This window comes from Camelina sativa, chromosome 4 (assembly GCF_030686135.1).
Source record: "Camelina sativa cultivar CO46 ecotype springtype chromosome 4, ASM3068613v1".
NCBI classification, from domain to species: Eukaryota; Viridiplantae; Streptophyta; class Magnoliopsida; order Brassicales; family Brassicaceae; genus Camelina; species Camelina sativa.
This window is the reverse complement of record NC_141883.1, coordinates 22,135,680-22,158,707: the sequence shown is the minus strand read 5'-3', so window position 1 is coordinate 22,158,707 and position 23,028 is coordinate 22,135,680. Positions and strand designations below refer to the sequence as shown.

Below are 23,028 nucleotides of genomic sequence, written 5' to 3'. Positions count from 1 at the left end.
GTGGACACGATAAAGAGGAATGATGAATCAAGAAAATGCATTAGAGAGGGTGGTGGTGTACTGGTGTTGAATCTTATGATGAGGTCAATATATTGAAAGAAAACTCATTGAAAACCGTAGAACAAGAGTTTTTTCAATAGTGACTGAATATTTGTCAAGGTACAGTTACCTGGATTTTGAGGGGTTAATGTGTTTAGTGTACACTTTTAGCCTACAATAACGCTAATACATGGTATCTTTCAAACAGAGGTAGTTTATACAGACTTTTGCATAAAAGTGGAGCAAGGGAGCAATTAGATGAGAGACGTCGCCTGAGTATGGCATATGATGTGGTATGTATGGGTGCAAATTAAGTTGATTACCTTCTGATCTTGGTGTTTCTTAACATCGAATATTCTTTCCAAATCTTTGTTGCAGGCTAAAGGAATGAATTATCTGCACAATCGCAATCCGCCTATTGTGCATATGAAATCTCCAAATTTGTTGGTCGACAAAAAATATACAGTCAAGGTTTGAATCTGAATTATAATTTGTTGTGTCCAGTGCCTTAATTTTGATTTTCAGTATATACCATTCTTCTTGTGAAATCTGCTTATAATATATACAGTCAAGGTTTGAATCTGAATTAGAAATTGTTGTGTCCAATGCCTTGATTTTGATTTTCAGTATATACCATCCCTGTTGTGAGATCTGCTTATATATTAAATCATCTTGGGGACACTGCAGAAAGGCATTAACCTGCTGTAATTTAAATTAGCAGCACTCTCAAGCTGTCTATCAAAACATTATTTTTCCAACTCCCCTGTTTGTCTTGAAATTTCAGGTTTGTGATTTTGGTCTCTCACGATTAAAGGCGAGCACGTTCCTTTCATCAAAGTCAGCAGCTGGAACTGTATGTTCAGTTTGTTTAAAGCTAAAACAAGCTCAACTACTTGACTCTTATTTGGTCCGAAATAATTGTTTGTCCAGTGGAAGTTAAATAATTTAATGACTTTGTTGTATCAGCCTGAGTGGATGGCACCAGAAGTCCTGCAAGATGAGCCATTTAATGAAAAGTCAGATGTGTACAGTTTCGGGGTCATCCTGTGGGAGCTTGCTACATTGCAACAACCATGGGGTAATTTGCATTTGAAACTTGCTCAATTCTGCATTCCATAACATGCTATATGATCATAACAACAAAAAAAAAATGATCCATAGGTTGTAACTGCGGTTGGATTCAAGTGTAAACGGCTTGAGATCCTGCGGAATCTGAATCCTCAGGTAGCAGCCATAATCGAGGGTTGTTGGACCAAGTACGTTAAGATTTTCTTAGTTCTTTTTTGAATCCTTCTTTTTTTGTTTTCCTCCTTGAATAGACTTCATGTTTATGCGTATGTTTGGTTGCCAGTGAGCCATGGAAGCGTTCATCATTTGCAACAATAATGGAGTTGCTAAGACCATTGATCAAATCAGCGGTTCCTCCGCCGAACCGCTCGGATTTGTAAAAATTGCACCCAGTCCATTTGAAAGTTGATATGATCATGATATGCACATATACTCTCAGCATTCTTTTGCGGCCCAGGAGGGAGGCACAAGTTAAGATAGCTTATAAGGTACATTCCTCACGAGCTATCGATCATATCCTAAACAGTGGCGGTAAAGACTCTGTTCTCCAAGTGACAGAAGAAGCTTACGAGAAGTGTGACATCATGAGCCCTAAAGCCAGCTACACCGACGGGAACACAAAGGTGAAGCTAGACCAATCCGGTCCGGTTTACTTCATCAGTGGAACAAAGGGTCACTGTCAAAAGGGTAAGAAGCTACGCCTAGTTGTCGTCACTCCTCGTAACTCTGCTTTCTCTCCAGCTCCTTCGCCATCTGAGTTCGACGGTCCAGCCGTAGCTCCTACTAGTGGTGCCGCAAAGCTGAGAATTTGTTTTTTTTTTTTTTTTTTTTTTTTTTTGAAATCCTTCAAAATAACACATATAGAGGTGAGATTGTTTCGTTCATATTTCTCACTAGTTTTCAACTAAGGAACTATCCAAAATCTTTTAATATCGATGTTAAACACTTTTACAAAAAAATTGTATCAAATTTGAATAACACTTGATTTTATAAGATTTGTATAAATGTCTAATTGAATAACAAGATATTCTAAGTTATTTGACTGATTTTTTAAAAATTCTAAATTGAATAACACTGGATTTGGATAGTGATTTAAAAATTACAAATTGAATAACACAAGATTTTAGTAAAAAACGAGAATCTTTTAAAATTCTAATTCAATACTCCACTCTAAGAAAAAGAAAAAAAAAAAAGCACAACTTTCAACCTTGTCGTCGCCGTCGTCGTCGTATCCCTAAAACCCTATATCCTTCTCCGGCGAGTCATGGGAAGAGGAAGAAACAAGGAATCGCTCCCAATTGATCTGATCCTCGAGATATTCACGAGATTGCCATCGAAGTCGGTCGCTAGGTTTCGTACCCTGTCTAAGCACTGGGCGTCTACGCTTCGCAGTCCGGAATTCACCAAACTGTTCCTGGCCAGGTCCTCGACTCGTCCTCGTATCTTGTTTGCGGTCAAACGATATCAATACAACAAGTGGGACGTTGATAGGATCGAGTTTACTCTTTTAGTTATCTCCTTAGTAATAGGAGAAGTAGTGTCTCCATTTCCCACTTTCTTATTTTCTTGTTTGTAGGATCGTGAGCGATCAATGCTATTTGTATTTAAAGACATGTACTTCAACAGAGAAGTTATGAAGAGAAAATTGCAGTAACTTGTTCTAAAGTCTTTGAGAACTAAAGTGTTCTTGTCCTTTGTTCTTGATAACATTGATTGTCCTGGGACCTATCATTTGGTATCGAGAAAGGACAAGGTCCCAATTTAAGACAATCAATGTTATCAAGAACAAAGGACAAGAACACTTTGGTTCTCAAAGACTTTAGAACAAGTTACTGCAATTTTCTCTTCATAACTTCTCTGTTGAAGTACATGTCTTTAAATACAAATAGCATTGATCGCTCACGATCCTACAAACAAGGAAATAAGAAAGTGGGAAATGGAGACACTACTTCTCCTATTACTAAGGAGATAACTAAAAGAGTAAACTCGATCCTATCATTACACCCACCTTCGAAGAGAACCTTGTCCTCAAGGTTCTTGACAAATGTTCGTGCATCTTCTTGAATATAGCCTCTTCCACGATCGAACGGTCGGTTCCCATTGATGCCAATTCTAAACACTAAGGAACAAACTTTCTCGATAACACTAGATAGCACATGAGTTGTGATTTGGAATCTCAACCATAAGGAAGGAGATGGAGGAAGTGGACACTGTTTCTGAGATTGGGCACAACCAACTCTGGATTTGTGTTTAGATGAATTACATCGGTTGTGCTTTCCTCGTTTTCTGTCCCGAGGAGTATGACGTCCGTGTCGTTTGATCAGAACTGTTTGAACTCGTCGGTACTTTGGTGGTGAAACCGCTGACAGTTTGAGTGGTGACAGAACCTGCGACGTGACCGTGTCGGCTTTCTCGTCTTGTTTGCTGGCTCTTTCACAAATAGCTTTGAGACTTCTGGTTTTTCCCACCGGACGACTCATGCTCTCTTGAAGACTCTTGAATTCATCCATCATTTCTTGTCTCGCCTTCTTGATCTCATTCATCATATTGATCTTCATCTTCTCAAATACATTAAGCAGTTCACGAAAGAGCACATCTTGTACTTCTCCGAGACTGGCCCCAAAATCAGCAGTTAGCTCCATGTTGCTTCCCATATTTTTGTATGAAATAGAAAGTTGAAGGTGTTTTGTTGAACGTTGGTTCTCGAAGAATGCCGTCAACAAGATGGATAGAAGTGCTTTGATACCAAATGTTAGCAGTGATGCTAATTTTGGTCACTCTTCAAAGCAAGAGTAATTGCTCTGATACCAAATGATAGGTCCCAATTTAGGACAATCAATGTTATCAAGAACAAAGGACAAGAACACTTTGGTTCTCAAAGACTTTAGAACAAGTTACTACAATTTTCTCTTCATAACTTCTCTGTTGAAGTACATGTCTTTAAATACAAATAGCATTGATCGCTCACGATCCTACAAACAAGGAAATAAGAAAGTGGGAAATGGAGACACTACTTCTCCTATTACTAAGGAGATAACTAAAAGAGTAAACTCGATCCTATCAGACTTCTTCTCGTCGCGTCAGCCACATAACCGATATGAGAAACTCGCTTCATTTGGATTATCATACCAAATTCTCAGGAGACGTAAGCCATAACATTTGTAGCTACGCCTCAGGTTTGATCTTTTTCCCTACTGTGCAGATCGTTGATGAGAACACGCCTTTGATTTGTAACCCTATCACGGGATTGTATGTGGGCTTAGAAGTCATCAAGTACACCAGGTCTCGAGGGTTTTTAGGGTTTGATCCCATTGATAAGCAATTCAAGGTTTTGGATCATCCTTTCATTCTAACATTAGGATTTGGAGAACTCAAGTGGAGGTATAAGGATGTCCCTGCTTATCGGTATCGTCGCTCTTCCACTGCAGGGATATGCATCAATGGGGTTTTGTATCACTTAGCTCAAACATTTCTTTTTCTTGAACCATCTTTTGTGATAGTTAGCTTTGATGTGAGGTCTGAGGAGTTCAAATTTATCGACGCATCATGCTTTAATGATCATCTTGAGGATCTTACTGGATTGAGTTTGGTCAACTCTAAGGGTAAATTAGGTGTGATTTATTGCAATTACGCTGCTGATGGAAGACATACCGTTGAGTTGTGTATGTCGGTTCTAGAGGATGTTGAGATACCGGAATGGGTGAAGTATGTCTACACTCTGCCGCACAATGATATCCTTGCGTCCTGCGAATTTTCAGTTGCTGGACTGACTGCAACAGGTGACATTGTTTTGTGTATGAAATATACATGTAAACCCTACTATGTGTTCTACTTCAATCCCGTAAAGAACACTCTCCAAAGTGTTGAAATCCAATGTTTTGGAGCTGAGCTTGAAGCAATTGAGAATCGTGGTGAAGTTTTTGCCTTTGTTGACTATGTAGAGGATCTTAGCGTTAATGATGCACATCAACTCAAGTCAAACATCTCTCATATCACGAGTCTATGCCGCTGCTGTCAAAAGGAAGCGCATGGTAACAACATCGGGGAAGAGGAAATGAAAGAGACAGAGGAAGAAGAAGAGAAGAGTTAGGAGAGTCAAATAATTGTGACAAGGAGTAGGTAAAAAGCAATAGGGCATGTCATCTATGCGTTTATGTTCTTTAGTTAATAGTTGTAGACGTTGGTATGTCTGTTAATCAAGTCTAGCTTTGATAAATCGTAGGTACCTTTTGACTGTTTTTATTTAATCTAGTTTTCTTTTGTAATTCCATCTCTCTTCAGTTCTTAATCAATATAGTATTATGCTGTCTTCTACCATTTCACATAATTTTTGCCTTGTTACCATCGTCGGGAAGAGGTCTCTGCAAGAAGAACTAGCGAAGTAGAACGGGTACGAGTATTTGCGAACCTAGAGTGAGGATAGGTGTTGATTTGACTTTCTAATCTGAACTTCTAGGCCAAGCCAAATTTAAAGTCAAGACTTAGTTTCAGAAGGAAAACACAAAATGGTTGCTGCAGGTTCCATAAACTGAACCAATTACTCTGTTTCTCGTCAGTTCTAAATCTATAATATCAGAAACACCTCATGTCAGGAGAAACAAATAGAGGATCCCTTAATCTATTCAGTTTGCCAAACCTGTATTAGAAAGAAAAGGATAGAATAGAATAGAATACTAACATATTATTATGGTAGAGTTACAAATTCTTGTAGCGATCATTATATATTCACAAATGCAAAGAGACATGTTCGAGGTTGTGTTTTGAATCCATCAAAACATATAGACAGCACCAAGACTACAACAATTCTTATGAAGCAGCTCGTGTGTAAATCCTATTATGGCATCGTTCTAACATTCAAGAATCCGCCAACACTGGCTGCCTTAGAACCGATGTCTCAGCTGGACACGCGCGCAAGAGTGTGCAGATGTCGTTTTCCACTAGGAATTCCTCTGCATTTACTAGGATCAGAGGTCCATACTCGAACACCAACGTCTTGCACTGTAATTAACACAAGACACAACTCCGTTAATTGACAAAAGCCTCGACTAACTACTATGTGATCACGCAGTTGCATTGCAACAAGTTTAAGAAGAACACCAACCCCATAAAAACAGAAAGAAATGGTTGAATGATAAACACATTAAGGCAAGGTCATCATGGATTTTGAGTTGATCATTCTAACCTTCTTCTCGTAGTTCTTGAACGATTTGCATCCCTTGAGAAGCAGTTCAACGATATCCAGCTGGTTAATCGAAGATAAAAAACAAAGTCAGTATAAGAAACTCATCATCAGTATAAGAAAAGTCTTCACGAGGATTCGCTAAAAAGATCCCTGAGAATTTCACATTTAACTGTTTGAGACTGATCTTAGAAAATAATAACAAAGCAAACTAGACTACACAAGTGCATAGCAGCTTGGACTGTGATCAGTGTGATATGAGTCTATGACACAGAATGCATAAATGACAAAATAAATCCCGTGATAAGAGTAGAGAAGAGACAAAGTCATCATGTTGTAGTTACTACGAACCTGTGTGTCAGGATCTTGAAGTTTGATGAGAATCTCAGAAACAGTCTTGTGGCAAACACCGCAACTGTCCTGACGGACATCTTCAACAAGAGCAACCACTTTGCCACAAAGATTCAACCTCTTGCAGAAATAGTGAGGTTGAAACGACTCCAGTTGTAAGAAGAAGATAGGAACATAGTAATCAACCAAAGTTATGCACTGCTGCAACAACCAAATCAAAACATACTATTACTCAACACAATTGAATATATTGTATTAACAAAACAAAACCAGTCTGAAGCAAAAATATATAGAAAAAAATGTAAGGTTCAGCATCAAGCAAAAGGAGAGAACCTGCTTCGCAAATCCGCGCAATTGGGAACAACGTTCGTGAAGATCATCAATGATCTCGGCTTGTGTGACATTTTTCTCAAGGTAGGTGAGAGCATCAGTAACATATTCCTCACACAGAGTGCAAACCTCTTCCTTGTTGGAAACTTGCTCTACCCAAAAGACAAAAAAAAAAAAAAAGATTAGTTGAAAAATCTTAAACAAAACTATCTGAACCATTCATCTACTTCAACTCCCCATCCACATAAATCAATTATTTTTCATTACGAAGTATCAAAATTAAACCATAAAAGAGCAAGCTTGTTTGATATAGAATCAAGCATGAATGAGTAGAGATGGTCTTTACCTGAGAGGGTGGTGGTGGAGTCAACGAAAGATCTAGCGTCAGAAACCAAGATCAAACCCAACAAAAGAAGAACCACCAACGTTCCAGCTCTGAGACTAGTCATAATTCCTGGTGAAAAACACACCACAAGATGAGAAAAATAGAAGATTTCATAAAGTAAGAGTCTTTTTATATTACCGGAGATTAGAATCACAAAAAAAGTAAGAAGAAGATTCAACTAGAAAAAAAAGAATGAATCTTTCAAGTAAGAGATGATGATGGTTCTTACCTTCTTTTTTTTTTTTGTATTTTCAGAAAAGTTTAGCAAATGATTGGAAGAGAAAGAATCTTGTGTTGTAGAAGTAGAAGAAGAAGAAGAAGAAGAAGAAGAAGAAGAAGAAGAAAAAGAAGGAATGAGTAAAATGTATCAGATTCGTCGAATTGGTCGGGTTGCGTAATAATCGAAGGTGTTCTCACACCACAAGCAATTATCCAACCACGGATGGATGTATTGGATATATTTTGATGAAAATTATAAATGATTGATGACACTAATAAAATATTATTTTATAAAAAAATTTAAATTAGTATTAAGAAAAAAAAAAAAATTTCAGATACACAATTTTTAAAAATATAAAAATCAGTTATGTTATAAAATCAAATCTGATAAAAAAATCATGAATTTAACTCGACGTCCAGGCGAGGCGAATCAAACTGATGATCTCACATATCATAAACCATTTCTTTGACCATGAGAAAAACGAAACAATTTTATCATCATGAATTTAACTCGTTTTCATATTTAATTGATCGCTACCACCTATGTTTTCGTGTTTTTTCATTCAATGTTTTCTTATTCTTCATATTCTTTTTTTTCATTTTCATTGTCAAATTTTGTGTTAATTGTCATCATTACTTTTACCGTTTGGTTCTTCGTTATACTCTTTTTCTTCTTCTTCCTTGTCAACTTCTTCACATTCTTCCACTGAAAAACTTTTTTTTTTTAAATTACTACCCAACTTGTTAATCCATCAAACTTCAAAAACAAAATCATTTCTTTTCTCATAAAAAAAAATAAGATAAAAAAAAATTAATGAAAGAATATCAATTCATCTATAAAATCATACACTAAAATATGTTTTACAGCTCATAAGAAATAAAAAGCACAAACGTAAATAAATAAGATAATTTATGTTTTACATCAATATTTCTAATATTTTAAACTTTTAAAACGTTTCGAAATATAAAATTTGAACCTTTTAAAAACATATCACATCTAATTTCAGTATTTAGTATGAACCAATACACATCGAAAACTAATCCTTTGAACCAATACACACCTTGAAACAAGTGTCTTCTTGTTCTTCACGGTAACACAGTAGTTACTAGGAAAATTCTTTCATTTCTTCTACAGACTCTATGCTGTTGTTCCAGCGCTCTCTTCTCTCTTATGATTTTTTCTCTACAGCTTCCACTCTTCAAGCTTTCTACATACTCCATCATCATCTAATTACGAAGTTGATACAATTTTAGGATATACGACTTTAAACCCTAAATATAACATTACTAGTATAAACAGAACATATATGTGTAAGTAATTAGGAATATATCAACTTCTTTCTATAGACTTTATTTATGGAAATTTCCTAAAACATACTTATTAATAAATAGAAATAGGGTTTGTATATAGTATATATACCCAAATCTCAAATTTACATGTCCCTATTCTAAACCCTTAATTATAATTTACTATATCGCCTCTATCTCTCTCTTTTATCTCTGTTGTACGACAGTCAAGATCTGCAATGGCCCTATTTATCAAACCCTGCTCTTCTGTTGCTCGTATCGATGAGACGCCATGGAAGATCAAAGTGCAGCTAATGAGGATGTGGAAGGAGGGAGTGACGAAAAGATTAGGAGAGTCGATCGAGATGGTTTTACTCGAATCATCATCGGTATGGTTTGAATCTGAATTAAATTTATCATACTATACGCTCATCAAATCATTAATTATCATATTTTTGGTTAGAGATCTAGTGTTGTTTAACATGCGTGCAAGTTTCGTAATTTACATATATATTTAGCATAATGATTGGCTACTTTGATACATAGTAGTAATTAATCGATCGATATTGTTCCCTGGCTCTAATATTGTCTGTTTAATTAATTTCTATCTTATCTAGGGGACAAAAATTCACACGAGAATAAATGAAGCTTTCTCTAAATGGCTTATGGATATTACTAGTGATGAAAAGATCGACGATGGTGACGCGTATATTGATATCCCTAAAGAGGTGTCGAATATTGAGTGCCCTGATTTTATGAAAACAATAGTGAAGGAAGTTTATGGTGACTCTTTTGCTCCAGCGTCCTCCTATGATCCTAGGTTTTGTCGCGACAAGGTCATTTTGTGTCATACTGATGAGGAGGTCGATCAGATTAATGACTATATGCTTTCACTTTTTACCAGGTAATATAATATCCCGGTTTTTTTAATAAATATATATACATTTCTTCTTCCATACTATATATAGCCACCTAACTACCGATTTGTTTAAATTTCATAACATAAGGTGAAGAGAAACTATGTTACAGCGATGACTGTATTGCTCCTGAACATGAATCAAGAAACCCAATCTTATATAATATGAGAAGGTTTTCTCCTAATTTTGCATAACACGACGACATTTGGCAGCATATATTTTCGACATCTATCCTCACTTTTTAATTATTAATTTTTTTTAATTTATTTTTCTCAAAAGTACATACATTATTTTTTATATTTACTAAATTTAAATGATATTTCAGTACTAAAAAATATATTGGCATTTATGCAATGTCCTTTTAGTTATTATATATAGATATCATTTATCAATATTTTATATAATTAACATAACATTATAATGCATAGGTATCATTTATCAATATTTTATGTAATTACCATAACATTATAATTTTGCAAATAAAAATAATATTAATATTATAAATTTTGGACAAAATAGATTTCCGATAATTAAAGATTTAAATATTAATATCATAATTTCGGAAAAATATAATGTGATGGTTATTAAATTATTTACTAATTTCAAGATATAAAAATATTATAACATTATAATAATTATTTGTTGACAAAAAAATTATAATATTTGTTTCACAGTTTTTGTGCCAAAAGATCAAATCAATTTATTCTAAAACAATTTAAGATATAAAACAATATGATATTTTATTTTTCTTTATTAGTAATCATTAACACAATTTATTGCATATTAATTATTTAAAATGTAACTCCCATGATGTTTGAAAAAAAAATTAAAACAAATATTTCATCATATGAATATACTTTAATGTATTAATTGCAATCTAATTTGTGTTTTACAAAAAAAAAAAAAAACACACAAACAAAACCTATGATATATTTATTCTTTTGAATGTAACCATAACTCCCATGATGTTTGACCAAAAAAAACTGAAAAACCTCTCATACTACTACAAATTTATCTATAAATAGCTAGACAAAGTTTTCATCAAACATCATATCTACCTCTCACATAATTTTCTAAATATAGTAATATTTAACTTTTTCCTTTACGAGACATTTGTAGGTTTTGAAATAAATAAGTTGAGTCGAAATTTTGGAGCATATATAGAAGTGAACATGTGAAATGTGGTTATCCATTAGAAAGAGTTAGATGAAGAAGGTCTTAGGCAAATAAGACACTCTCACTTATAAATGTTGGTAAATGTTGTTTCGAATGCCTATTTTGTATATCAATATTGTGATTTTTTTTTATCCATTTGATAAATTTTTAATATTAAAATTTTAGTTTTAGATCATAATTCATAAACTCTAATAGATTTTATATCTTAGTCACAATATTTATGCTACTTATTACCCATGCTATATTTTATACAAGTGTGTTTGTATGTATTACCCATGAAAATGAGTTTAAACAAATATTAACTGTTTCGAATACTATTACTTCAAAATTTGTTCCTTAACGTTACAACAGTGCTTGTATGTATTTATTAACTTTCTTTCTGATAACCAATTCCATGGTCCTTTATTTTATTTATAGGTTATGACTTCTGATGAGAAAGGTTTTGCGATGCTTTAGGGTTTAGGGTCGAGGAAGATTTGGACGTCTAGGTGATATATATCTCATGATATGGGTTTCCAAAGCCATGTGATTCTTCCAAATTCAGTTTTTATTTACTTACACAATTTAGTCTTAATTATTTCCTTAAAATATAACTAATATCTAATTTCTTTTCACAACATTATTGTTTGGGTTATACTATGTATGCACTTATTTTCTCTTCTCATATGTTCCTTTACTTTTCCTAGCCATGATCGATTGTTGATGATGTGATGATAGTGCTTACCCGCAAGCAGAGCAAGGCAATGGAATTTGACCATGTGTGCAAGTTTCATCAATACGCATTTAACAAGGCTCACCTCTACCATGTGTTTATCAAGTCGAAAGATCCAAGATCACCCTAAGCTAATCCCAATTGAATAACAATATCTTGGAGAAATAGGAAGATTTAAGTTATCACTTCTTCCATCCATCACATGATTTTAGAAATAAAACAAAGAAGAAAAAAAAGGTTGTCTGGTGAATAATTATTTTATGTTCTCTTAGGTTATATAGTTAACACTAAAAAAAGTAACTCGATAATATGATGGTATGTTTTTACTCTTTTTCGTTGGTCATTTTGAGTATAATACAACATGTATATATATATATATACACACATTAATAATATATCAATATATATTAATAACACTTTTTTACTCAATTCTAAACCAAAAATCAGTTTGCATTTACTATGTTTAATAGATATAAAGTACGTGTTAAAAATATAGAATTATCTAACAGAGAACTTTCTTTTCCAAATGCAATTAATCAAGAAACAGAAAGAACTCAACTTCTACAACACAAATGCATTTGGAGTCATTTGTATAATTCATTAAGATTAAAATATTTTATTGCTGAAACATTCAAATGATAATAATAAAACTTTCAAGCATGTGTGAATCATGCTGGTAATATATAAATATCAAAATTATTTATGCTACCTTTAGTTATCTAATTAATTGAATTAATTACACAGAGAATGAAGGAAGAACATGCGTTTCGGCTCAAGAAGAAGTTATTTGAGAAATTCAAGCTACTGTCTCGTCCTTCTTGGAGGTGTCTTTTTTAGAAGATATTGATGTTTTTATAGATTATGTTAAAGCGAACAAATTAACACATAATGTTCATGCCCAGCTGCATTTTATTTAATATGTAACCAATGTTCTTTTCCCAACGTAAAAAATATTTGTACGTCTTGATTGTGCATCAAAACATAAAGAGCTCTATATATTATGGGATACAAACTAAATATTTTAAAGTCCTTTCATATTAACAAAAAAAGTTGAGTTTAATGATTAACTAATCAATAGTCATTCATTTTAAGTGACTGTGAATACTTATTTAAAAAAAAAACAAATAACAAACATAAGATAATTTATTGAAACACAAAATATAAAATTTTAAATATTTTAATAAATCTAATCTATACTAATAAAAAGTAGGAGCTATAAGCTTCTTAAGCTGTCCACCTAGGATTTTAAACCACCAATAGAGATTAGACATCTCACTAATTAACATTTTTTAAAATTTCCAGAATTTTCAATATTAAGAATTATTTTAAACATCCTATCAGAATTTGACATGTCATTCATTAACATTTTTTAAATTTACAGAATTTTTAGAAAAAGAAAATTTTTAAATCTATACTAATAAAAAGTAGGAGCTAAAAAGGAAAATTTTAAATTTATGGAAATAAAAGAACTATGTACAATATCCTACATCGGCTAGAAAAATTTTAGACAATGGTTCAGAACCATTATAAATAAGATTAATATGCTTTCAACAACGAATGAGCAGAAAAGCTTGATTTATCAGGCATCCTAGTTTAATAGTTTTATTCGGTTTGATCCAGTTTTTTATTTGATCAAACTAAAACATTAAAAAGTTTCAAAAAATATATTAGAATCTTTTAAAAGTTATAATATTGAAACTTTTTAAAAGGTTCAAATTTTATATTTTGAAACCTTTTAAAAATTTAAAATATTATAAATATTGATGTAATACATAAATTATCTTATTTATCTACGTTTGTGCTTTTTATTTCTTATGAGCTGTAAAATATATTTTTTGTGTAAGATTTTATAGATGAGTTGATATTCATTTATTAATTTTTTATTTTTATGAGAAAAGAAATGATTTTGTTCTTGGAGTTTGATGGGTTAACAAGTTGTGTGGTAGTCTAAAAAAAATGTTTTTCAGTGGAAGAATGTGAAGAAGTTGACGAGGAAGAAGAATAAAAATAGTATAACGAAGAACCAGACGGTAAAAGTAACGATGACAATTACCCCAAAATTTGACAATGAAAATGACAAGAAAGAATATGAAGAATAAGAAAACATGGAATAAAAACCACGAAAACATAGGTCATAGTGATCAATAAATATGAAAACGAGTTAAATTCATGATGATAAAATTGTTCCATTTTTCTGATCTGTTGAATTTCAAGTATTTAGTTTCACCATGTATAAAAATTGTTTAGGATATGTGAGGTCATCAGTTTGATTCGCCTTGCCTCGACGTCGAGTTAAATTCATGATTTTTTTATCAGATTTGATTTTATAACACAACTGATTTTTATATTTTTTAAAAATGTGTATCTGAAATTTAATTTTTTTTCCTTGATACTAATTTAAAATTTTTTATAAAATAATATTTTATTACCGTCATCAATTATATATAATTTTCATCAAAATATATCAAATAAACCCACGCTACGACCTAGTATATGTTAAAATTATCATAAAGTTATCTCGGGCATCGTGCGAGTCTACTTCTATGCAGCTACCTCCGTCAATGTTTGGTAGCTGCATAGTCCCCGGGTTGCCTCAGCAGGTTCTGAGACTAAAGGTTGGTGCTCCCGTCATGTTACTTGCGGACATTGATCCTAGCCGTGGGTTATCTACTGGGGTAAGACTTCAAATTACTAAGGTGGGTGATTCTTTGCTTACGGTTAAATTTACAACACCTATGGATTATTATGCGGAATTCTTGATCCCTAAGACGCATATGTTCGCTGCGGAAAGTTTTCCTGTCTCATTGCGGCGTACACAGTACCCTCTCACGCTTGCATTCGCCATGACTATAGATAAGAGTCGAGGCCAAACATTTTCCAAGGTTGGTCTATATCTACCAAGCCGAGTGCTCCGTGATGGACACAGGTACCTCGCCATATCCAAAGTGAAGGCCACAACTGGTGTTACCCAAGTTCTTATCACTCAGAAAGATGGCAAACCCCAGGAAGACTCTGAAAATGTTGTCTTCAAGAAGTTGTTTCGATCGTGACGTTTTTAGTCGACATGTCTTGTTTCAGACTTAATGCTTAACTGAGACTCTCTATAGTCCAATAAATTTGATTAGTATGCTTCATTTAAAAACAAATCACATCTCATTTCACTATTTAGCATGAACAAGTAAGTAACACACCGAAAACAAATAGAAACACAATATTGCTTACCATAAGACTCACAAATACCTAACAACTCCTAAGATAAAGATAAGAAAATTTCAATGACTACTCATCACATTAAGTTCAAAGCTATCTTCTTCTTCTTCTTCTTACTCTCTTTGTTCAACATCACAGACAAATTTGCAAATCCAAACCGCTTCCTCTTACCATTAAGCCTTTTAACCTTCTCCTTCCCTTCACAATTTCTATCTCCAAGTTTAGTCTTTCCAAGAATCTGACCCAACGAAACTCTCCCGTTCATCATCATCGCTGACTCATCCGCAAGAAGTAGTTTCCTACTAAGTATCTGCCCAATAGACATTGTTGGTTTCATGACAGCAACTGAGGATGATGTCCCATCACCGTTCATCATCATATTCAGACCATTTACATCCATCAGAAAAGGGTTCTTGAGCTTAGCTGAACATGATGATGATCTCCTCCTCCGTTCTGTCCACCGCCAGTTTCCTTCCTCTACTTCCATTTTCACGGTGTTCGCTTTCTCCAAACCTTCTTCAAGTGTCCTCCTACTGCTTCTAATTTCTCTTGCTGTTTCATCAATCGTCTCAAGAATCTCCTCCTGCAGAGTCTCCTCTCTGTTTCCTCTTCTTCTGCTGCTTCTTCTCCTTCTAGTAACCGCCTTGATTTCAGCAATAGCAACTGCTTCAGCCGCTCTAGCAGCTTCCTTCATCTTTCTAGCAGCGATCAAACGCATCTCAGCAGCTTCGATCTTGTTTCTCGTTTGTTCAATCTCCACCACAGCTTTATCAACCGCACACCGAACATTCTCTCCTGTTCTACAAAACTCGTAAGCCTCGTAGCTTAATCTCTGAATCTCCTTGGATATTTCAGCTGCATTCTCAGAGTTTAGTCTCTCTCGTGTCTTCTCAAGTGCAGCTCTTTCCTCTTCCAGTCTCTTGTTCAGTAACTCAACAGACTCGCGAATAGCAGCCAAATCTTTAGTAGTCTTGCACAGATCCATCTTCGCTTGGCTCAGTTCCTTGAAAACATTCATGTCAAAGTTTTCTTTATCTTCCTTGTTCTGTAGCTTTGATTTGAGCTTTTCAACAATGGCTTTGGTCGACTCGAGCAACTTCAACACCTTTAAAGTTTCTCCTTCTTTCTCAACCAGTTCCTTCTCTAACTCACTCGCTTTCGCAACCATACCAGCTTCGTCCACATCGTTCTGAAACCCAAACAAAAAAAAATCGAAACTTTCGCATCACAATTAAAGACTAGTAATAGATAAATCTAGTAACCCATTTCAATTAAAACCCCTAAAAAACCAAAGAGCTTGACAAAATCAGTGAGAAAGACAGAGACTTTACGGGAGAAGGGATAAGAAATAAGACCTGAGAAGGTTCGGAGATGTTAAGGGAAGATGGTTTCCAGAAACCAAAGCCCCCAAAGCGAGTGGCGGCTTCTCTCACCGACTCGAACGGCGCAGAAGTGTCGATTTCCCCGACGAGGGTTGGTTCAAGGGTTTCGGCCATTAAAGACAAGGACTAGGGAAGAAGAAATAGTGAGATTGAGAGAGAGAGAGAGAGTGATCACAATCCAAATCTGTTGTTTACTTCGATACTAAACTAGTGTGAACAAAAAGACTATAAATCTATATCTCAACGGTCTCTTGTTTGTAAGAGATTATTAAAGTTGAATAAAAAAGCTACAAGTATCCGTTGTCTTCTCAGATGCTTACTAGTTTTGTCTTTATTTCCAGTACACTTTTTCTAATCCAATCTTATTATCTTAAAGAAGAAACATTAATCTTCTCTAAAGAGGGCGGTGACCGGTGATAATGAATCTTTGTGCAAGTGAGATTAAAAAAAATTGTTTCAGTGAAAGAATCGTTTAGGCCGTTGGATTTAATATAAAATGTGGTCTTAGTAATATTTTTTCCTTTCTGAAATTGTCTTTCTCACTTACCGTTGATATGCTACTTAGTGTTGATATAAAATGTGATTAGCTTTTTATGAGAACTTTTGCTAGAGAAAGAGAAAAAGAAACAAAATTAAGGAAAAAGTAAAAGAATATTTGGACCGTTGGATGGTAGAGGGAGTTGTGGCGGAGTTGGCTGCGTCAATGATGGAGTTTTGTGGTGGGGATCACTTACTACGGTAAATAAAGCCAGGGCCACATAATGAAAGTCTGAGTTTTTTAAATGACACTGTATTTTCAACTAACCGTTGGACGTTAAAAAGAAGCGACATCTATCACAAAAAGACAAGAGCCGTTCATGCCTCCTGGCTCTGTCTTGTGACTAATTCTCATTGATTGTATTATATATCCTGAAGAAAAAAAAATCAAATTCTATAAAATATCCAATACCTAATCTAACAGTAAAAATCAAATTCTATAAAATATCCAATACCTAATGACTTTTGAACGTTTATGTCAAATGAAGAGTTAATATGATTGATTAACAAAAAAAAAAAAAAAAAAAAAGTTAAGCTAACTAGAGGTCTAGTAGAAAAAACTAAAAAAGTTGGTTATAAATGGATTTATCTGTTTTGCACAAAAAAAAAAAAAAAGGATTTATCTGAAAGTTGGCTCACCCCTAATGCTTAATGCTTCCCATATTCTTGAATCTTGAATATGAACCTTCAGAAATCCTAGATTTGAGGCATATGCTCTCGCCTACAGTTTGAAAAAATGCCTCAAATCAAATATATTTTCTATAATTTTCATGTGTCAACCGCTTTTAACTATATAAATGGTATTCATGTTTACATGTGCAACAAACTCACAAAATTAATCTGAAATCCTCCAAGCAAACTATCAAGAATCTGTATTGGGCGGCTGTTGCGGCGGTAGCCGCGGAGATGAGCTTTTCTGACGCTTCCGGATGAAATAAAAAACCAATCCAGAAAGAAGCAACAAAATAACAAAACCATCAATACCTCCAACTAATGCCACAACCCATTTCTTAACATTTGGTTTCTCACCACTCAGTCTCACTCCTTTTGGAACCTTAACCATATAACTCAAACCACTCACTCTCTCAATCTGCTTAACACCCATCACAATCCCATACATGACACAACTCTCATCAGAAACAGAGTAACTCGCAGCTGCACACTCACAATCTTTCTTACACAACTCTTCACATCTCTCTTTTCTTACGTTTCTCACTTGTGTCCCGTTTCTCAGCACTGTAGTCACTCCTTCTAGCTCAACCATCTCGTGATCACATAACCTCTTCACCGAAACCGCTTCTTCCACGTTGCTGCTGCAATCTCCATTGCTCACGGCCTTAATGCAAGAACAAGACTTTGAGAATGTACAGATTCCGTATGGTTTACATGATACAGGTAGATCACAAGTGTCGCTCACAGCTTGAAACGTTGCCTCGAACTTACCCTTTTCCGGTTTATACGAATAGAGTCCCAAATTACCGGTTTTGTTCCCAAGCGCCAAGAATCTGCTCAACGGTTGCTCTATTCTTCCGATTATGTGGCTGTTATCGTCAAATAGGTCAAGACCCTTTGGCCCTAATCTCACGAAGTTGACTGTTTTGTTCCTATCTCTAGGCTTATACTCCCAATAAGAGTACTTGAGATTGTTCAAATTGAGGAACAGAGCAATCTTGTCACGTAAGACTTCAAATGAATAGAACAAAGTTGAGTCGTTTGGGAATGAAGTTAGTTGCGTAGCTACGTCTAGTCTCTGACCACTCAACATCACATCTGTTGGGAAATTAAAACTTTGCCATTTGATCAGATTTTTAGCATCATGCAACACTAGGTTCCCTGTGCTTTGTATCTCCAACCTCTGCAAAATGTTTGTTTCCATATATAACAAAATTTTATAACATGTCTTTGTCTTTTTCTAAATGATGTTTTTCTTCAAAGGAATCAAATTTTATACCTCAACGCCTTGTCCTGAGGTTCCACTTCGCCATCCAACGTGTTTATTGCTACTCTTTAGCCTCAAGTCTCCATCTTTTGTGAGCTCAATGATGCATTTGCTAGAAACATACATCTTTGAGTAATGCCCTGAGCTCCAAACTCTTACATCTCCAAGGAAGACTTGGAGGGAACACAAATATTTTCCATCATCTTTGTCGCTTGATCCCATCGTTAACGCGGCTTTAAAACCAGGTTCTCTTGTTGATGATGATGATTCTGTCTCCATTATATAAGCTTTCCCCATTAACCCGGGAGCGTATTCTAGTGGAGAAGTGAGCGTTAGAGAATGACCAAGGTTGATATCTGATTTGCAGTGACCTTGGAGCATAGAGAACAAGAAGATTAAGAAAGTGAACGTATAGAACTTCATCATCATGGTCATAATATGCTTCTGCGGCTGCTGTTGAGCTTCGGATATGTCTGGGAAAAGAGGAAAGATGATAATGGAAAAGTTTGGTATGAGTGTGTTTTTTCTCTCTACACTTTTGCAGGGAAAAGGGTTTTGCTTTCATGTTGCCTTTGTTTTGTTGTGTTTTTGGATTGTTCTTGTTTTATATTTTTCCTATATTTGGTATTCATGTTATTTTACTCGAAAATGTTATCTAAAGCTAGACACAGATTAGTAAACTGATATTTTCAGCTGTTCCACTTATTGGTATAGTTAACTTAAAAAGTTTCTAATAGTAAAGCAAGAGAACAGAAGAAGATGCACGCTTGGTCTTCCACAGGCTGTCCATGTGGGGTCTTGACACACAAATACAACAAATGTAGGATTTATTTATTTATAGTAGTTAAAAAAAAAAATCAGTATGGGAATTATTTCCTTTCTGTTTGTAACAAAATAAGATATATATGTACATCTATTATTTAAAAATCTAGTTAGTCGAGAGTTTAACATATTGGAAGTGGATTGTATGTAATAGATATGAGTGTTCTCTATCAAAAGCTAATTGTTTCGAGTTACAAGCATAAGATAGTATCAAAACGATGATTGGTTGCTCTATAGATGAAAAGGATAATGTATTGACTAAGCTTTTATATGTAGGAGAGTTGAGAGTGGGGAAGTAAAGCAGGTATATGATGGGTAATTAGGTGAGATTTGTTAAGTACTAATAACTTTAGTTGGACTAATAGTTGATGTTATTGGCTTTAAAGATGGACCACGAGAAGTGGCGATCCCTATCATTGTCTGTTACGTGTAATTAAATTCATCTACACCATTTTAGTGGTGATGTCAGCTATGCGTGTAAACACCCTGGCCTCCAAAAAAAATAAATCTGTCACTTTTTAGGGTTCTAACTTCTAAGGCTTTCTAGATTTCGGCCCACGAATTGTGACCCAAGGGTTGAATTGTTGATTACGGTTTAGTGGAATAGTGGTAGGTTTATTATATCTATATAAGTATATATAAACATTTTGGGGGTATGCCTTAAAAACTTATTCACAAAATTAATTTTTAAAAAATTTCCAAAAATAACATTACTTCAAATTTTGTTTCCTCAATATTTTATATTTCATTCCAACTAAAAAAATTACAGCAAAATAAATATATAAAAAAAACTATAATATATTTAATTATATCTTCTATTGTGTATTGAAAATATTCAATCACTGAATCCTTTGCAAAAAAAAGAAAACAACAATTTGATTCCTATTTTGTTTTCCAAAACCTGTGAACTTTGATTCTTAATGTAAAAAAGAATTTCGATTCACATTTATTTAAATATTATAATTAATATATATAAACTTTATAAAATTTTAAAATTTTACGAATAAGTAAAATTTTAAAAGTTTAAACTACTAAATAATATGGTTATATAGTAGATGAATTAAAAAGAGAGCATGTTGGAATTAATAAAATATCATTAAATTTGTGTTAATACGGGATAAATCCTCATTTTATTATTTGTCAACACTATTACAATATTTGACATATAAAACTAAATTCATTTAACTAAGATTGTATAAAATAATTAAATCATTAAGAAAAATGTTACTTAATCATAACGTATAAATGACTTATTATGTATTTAGATCCTTTATTTTCTGTTATAATAATTAAAAATCAGTTATTATAAATCAAAACAAAATCTCAAACACTAAACAAAACAAACAAAGTATAACAAACAAATGTTCATGAAGTATATTGCCGGTCAAAAAATTAATATAAACCGAAATTGATATCCCTCAAGATTTGCTGATAACTGAATGCAAAGATCCTATCAAAACCATAGTGAATGAAGTTTACGGAGAATCTTTTGCACAGTACTTAACTAATCCTGGTTTTTATCAAGAGAAGGTTATCTTGTGTCATGCAAATGACGTTGATCAGATTAATGACTATATGCTTTCACAGTTACCAGGTACTGATCGAGTCTTAATGCTTTCCTCTAATTTCCACTTAATACATAGTCATTACATGCACATACTAACTACTACGACTTCATTGTATTATTATCAGGTCAAGAGAAAGAATGTTACAGCGCTGATAGCATCTCTCCATCTCACATAACCCCGGATGACGACATGTTATACCCTCCTGAAGTTTTGAATAGCATCAAAGCTTCAGGATTGCCTGATTTTAAGTTGAGACTAAAGGTTGGTGCTCCCGTCATGTTACTTAAGGACCTTGATCCTTACGGTGGGTTATGTAAGGGGACAAGACTTCAAATTACTCGGCTGGAAACTTTTGTGCTTGAGGCTAGGATTATATCAGGTAATAAGCTTGGTGAGAAAGTCTTGATCCCTAGGATTATTTCATACCCAACAGAAGCAAGTTTTCCAATCAAAATGAGGCGTAGGCAGTTTCCTTTGAAACTTGCATTCGCGATGGCTATAGATGAAAGTGGTTAAGTGCAAACATTTTCCAAAGTTGGTCTATATCTACCAAAACGAGTGTTCTCTCGTGGACAGATGTATGTTGCCATATCCAAAGTGAAGTCCAGTGCCGGTTTGGAAGTTCTTATCAATGATACAGAAGGGATGCCCCAGGAAGAAACCAAGAATGTGGTGTTCAAGGAGGTGTTTCAGAACATTTAGTCAACATGTGCTAGGACTGCTTTTTTTCTATTTAGTCAACAGTCAACAATGTGGTGCAAACTGAACGTTTTGATTTTCATTGGTTTTTTTAATGGTAATTTTTAGTTTGTTTCAGACTATAAATGTTTCATATTTCTCCTCTGTTAGTTATAGCTTGTTTTCGCGTCCTGGCAACAGTATCAGACTCTGATTTAATCGACAATGTGGTTGTTATGCAACATAGAGTAGTTTCATGTACTTATATGAATATATGATCATATAATTTGAGTTTTAAGTTGACAGTTCATTTTCTGAAAGGTATGTTAACGGAAACGCATGCCTAAGACAATAGGAGTATTTACATCTTTTATTGGCGCATCCGCGCATGTATGTATTCCCAAAAGCTCAAGATACTTGGAAAATTGAATCATCTGTTTTATCGAAACTAGATGATCTAGAGCTCCCAATTTAGAGTAGGTGGACTTAGAACTTGGAAGCTTGTTGCTTTCCCCGTTGAGAAGATTCAGGAACCGGTTTAAACAGGCGTACAAGGCTTATAGCATTAATTGAACTCTAACGGGCTTCAACACAAGTAAAGGCCCGAAAAGACTTTCGAATATTGTTAAAAAGTTCCGTATTAAATTTTGTACACAGAACAATAAACTTTTTCATGTTAGGTGCATCGAGATGAAGATGATGACAACAAGGAAAAGGTTTGGTTGAGCTGTGTATTCCATTTTTCTATGTGATACAACAATAAGTTATCAACACTATATTTATTTTAATTTTAACCCGGTATGATTGAAAAGGCTATACTACACATATGATTCGATCTTCAAAGATTTGCTTAGCGAGTTTTGCATTAGTCTATGTTTAAATTAAGATTGATTTAAAATGAAGTACTAACACTTCAACAAATTATAAAGCTAAGTGGTCCAATGGTTCATCGTACGTCAGGCGGCATCTTTCATATATTGTACGAGACGCAATTGATCGATCAAATTACACTGCGTACATTTACATACACACATGTTATTATATATGCAACATCATACTAAAAAGCCTTTTTTATAATTGATATTAACAAGGGATCGGAACAGACTAATTAAGTCGTATATATTCTAGAATTCGGAATCTTGCCAGACCATCGCCACCACCGTTTCACATCTCTGGAGAAACAATAGAGTTGTTAAAACTAAAGTTTGATATAGTTTACCTAAACTAAG

General features: G+C 34.1%; 6 protein-coding genes and 1 pseudogene across 7 annotated transcripts; 4 read left to right on the top strand and 3 right to left on the bottom strand.

Moving 5' to 3' along the window:
- The first annotated feature begins 88 nt into the window (after window positions 1-88).
- LOC109132521 (serine/threonine-protein kinase CTR1-like) lies at window positions 89-1,540 on the top strand. Its single transcript, XM_087510533.1, has 7 exons — window positions 89-159; window positions 248-332; window positions 418-510; window positions 824-892; window positions 1,006-1,137; window positions 1,201-1,295; window positions 1,391-1,540. The coding sequence occupies exons 2-7, from the start codon at window positions 318-320 to the stop codon at window positions 1,485-1,487; spliced, it is 501 nt and encodes a 166-aa protein (XP_087366659.1). The 5' UTR covers window positions 89-159; window positions 248-317; the 3' UTR covers window positions 1,488-1,540.
- Window positions 1,524-2,015, top strand: LOC147946089 (early nodulin-like protein 15 pseudogene; annotated as a pseudogene).
- Window positions 2,016-2,069: 54 nt separating this feature from the next.
- Window positions 2,070-5,434, top strand: LOC104781006 (F-box protein At3g57580-like). The gene is made up of 2 exons (XM_087510532.1): window positions 2,070-2,590; window positions 4,172-5,434. The coding sequence occupies exons 1-2, from the start codon at window positions 2,372-2,374 to the stop codon at window positions 5,195-5,197; spliced, it is 1,245 nt and encodes a 414-aa protein (XP_087366658.1). The 5' UTR covers window positions 2,070-2,371; the 3' UTR covers window positions 5,198-5,434.
- A 331-nt stretch (window positions 5,435-5,765) lies between these two features.
- On the bottom strand, window positions 5,766-7,827 carry LOC104781004 (uncharacterized). Of its 2 annotated transcripts, none has more exons than XM_087510534.1 (6): window positions 7,582-7,827; window positions 7,314-7,421; window positions 6,971-7,119; window positions 6,638-6,838; window positions 6,290-6,349; window positions 5,766-6,105 (listed from the first exon to the last, which is right to left on the bottom strand). In XM_087510534.1, the coding sequence occupies exons 2-6, from the start codon at window positions 7,414-7,416 to the stop codon at window positions 5,962-5,964; spliced, it is 657 nt and encodes a 218-aa protein (XP_087366660.1). In that variant the 5' UTR covers window positions 7,417-7,421; window positions 7,582-7,827; the 3' UTR covers window positions 5,766-5,961. The 2 variants fall into 2 exon arrangements, with proteins under 2 accessions (XP_087366660.1, XP_087366661.1); XM_087510535.1 differs by having other exon boundaries at window positions 6,638-6,835; window positions 7,582-7,814.
- A 1,215-nt stretch (window positions 7,828-9,042) lies between these two features.
- Window positions 9,043-21,837, top strand: LOC104784017 (uncharacterized). The gene is given in 6 exon segments (XM_087510536.1): window positions 9,043-9,247; window positions 9,476-9,557; window positions 12,408-12,423; window positions 20,957-21,147; window positions 21,246-21,440; window positions 21,443-21,837. Coding segments are annotated over 6 exon segments (675 nt in total). The 5' UTR covers window positions 9,043-9,097; the 3' UTR covers window positions 21,484-21,837.
- On the bottom strand, window positions 14,798-17,164 carry LOC104781003 (WEB family protein At3g51720). Its single transcript, XM_010505563.2, has 2 exons — window positions 16,229-17,164; window positions 14,798-16,062 (listed from the first exon to the last, which is right to left on the bottom strand). Exons 1-2 carry the CDS (start codon window positions 16,367-16,369, stop codon window positions 14,950-14,952), a joined length of 1,254 nt encoding a protein of 417 aa, XP_010503865.1. The 5' UTR covers window positions 16,370-17,164; the 3' UTR covers window positions 14,798-14,949.
- LOC104781002 (G-type lectin S-receptor-like serine/threonine-protein kinase At5g24080) lies at window positions 17,548-19,398 on the bottom strand. Its single transcript, XM_010505562.2, has 2 exons — window positions 18,744-19,398; window positions 17,548-18,647 (listed from the first exon to the last, which is right to left on the bottom strand). The coding sequence occupies exons 1-2, from the start codon at window positions 19,164-19,166 to the stop codon at window positions 17,655-17,657; spliced, it is 1,416 nt and encodes a 471-aa protein (XP_010503864.2). The 5' UTR covers window positions 19,167-19,398; the 3' UTR covers window positions 17,548-17,654.
- Window positions 21,838-23,028: the final 1,191 nt, after the last annotated feature.

Excerpts from the sequence above, each read along its gene's own strand:
- LOC109132521 (XM_087510533.1), top strand. Across the intron at positions 511-823 it reads ACAAAAAATATACAGTCAAG|GTTTGTGATTTTGGTCTCTC; the intron begins GTTTGAATCTGA and ends TTGAAATTTCAG. Across the intron at positions 1,296-1,390 it reads ATCGAGGGTTGTTGGACCAA|TGAGCCATGGAAGCGTTCAT; the intron begins GTACGTTAAGAT and ends TTTGGTTGCCAG.
- LOC104781006 (XM_087510532.1), top strand. The coding sequence starts at position 2,372 with ATGGGAAGAGGAAGAAACAAGGAATCGCTCCCAATTGATCTGATCCTC. Across the intron at positions 2,591-4,171 it reads ATCAATACAACAAGTGGGAC|ACTTCTTCTCGTCGCGTCAG; the intron begins GTTGATAGGATC and ends CGATCCTATCAG.
- LOC104781004 (XM_087510534.1), bottom strand. The coding sequence starts at position 7,416 with ATGACTAGTCTCAGAGCTGGAACGTTGGTGGTTCTTCTTTTGTTGGGT. Across the intron at positions 7,120-7,313 it reads CTCCACCACCACCCTCTCAG|AGCAAGTTTCCAACAAGGAA; the intron begins GTAAAGACCATC and ends TCTTTTGGGTAG. Across the intron at positions 6,106-6,289 it reads TCAAGAACTACGAGAAGAAG|TGCAAGACGTTGGTGTTCGA; the intron begins GTTAGAATGATC and ends TGTTAATTACAG.
- LOC104781003 (XM_010505563.2), bottom strand. The coding sequence starts at position 16,369 with ATGGCCGAAACCCTTGAACCAACCCTCGTCGGGGAAATCGACACTTCT. Across the intron at positions 16,063-16,228 it reads ACATCTCCGAACCTTCTCAG|AACGATGTGGACGAAGCTGG; the intron begins GTCTTATTTCTT and ends TTTGGGTTTCAG.
- LOC104781002 (XM_010505562.2), bottom strand. The coding sequence starts at position 19,166 with ATGACCATGATGATGAAGTTCTATACGTTCACTTTCTTAATCTTCTTG. Across the intron at positions 18,648-18,743 it reads CCTCAGGACAAGGCGTTGAG|AGGTTGGAGATACAAAGCAC; the intron begins GTATAAAATTTG and ends AACATTTTGCAG.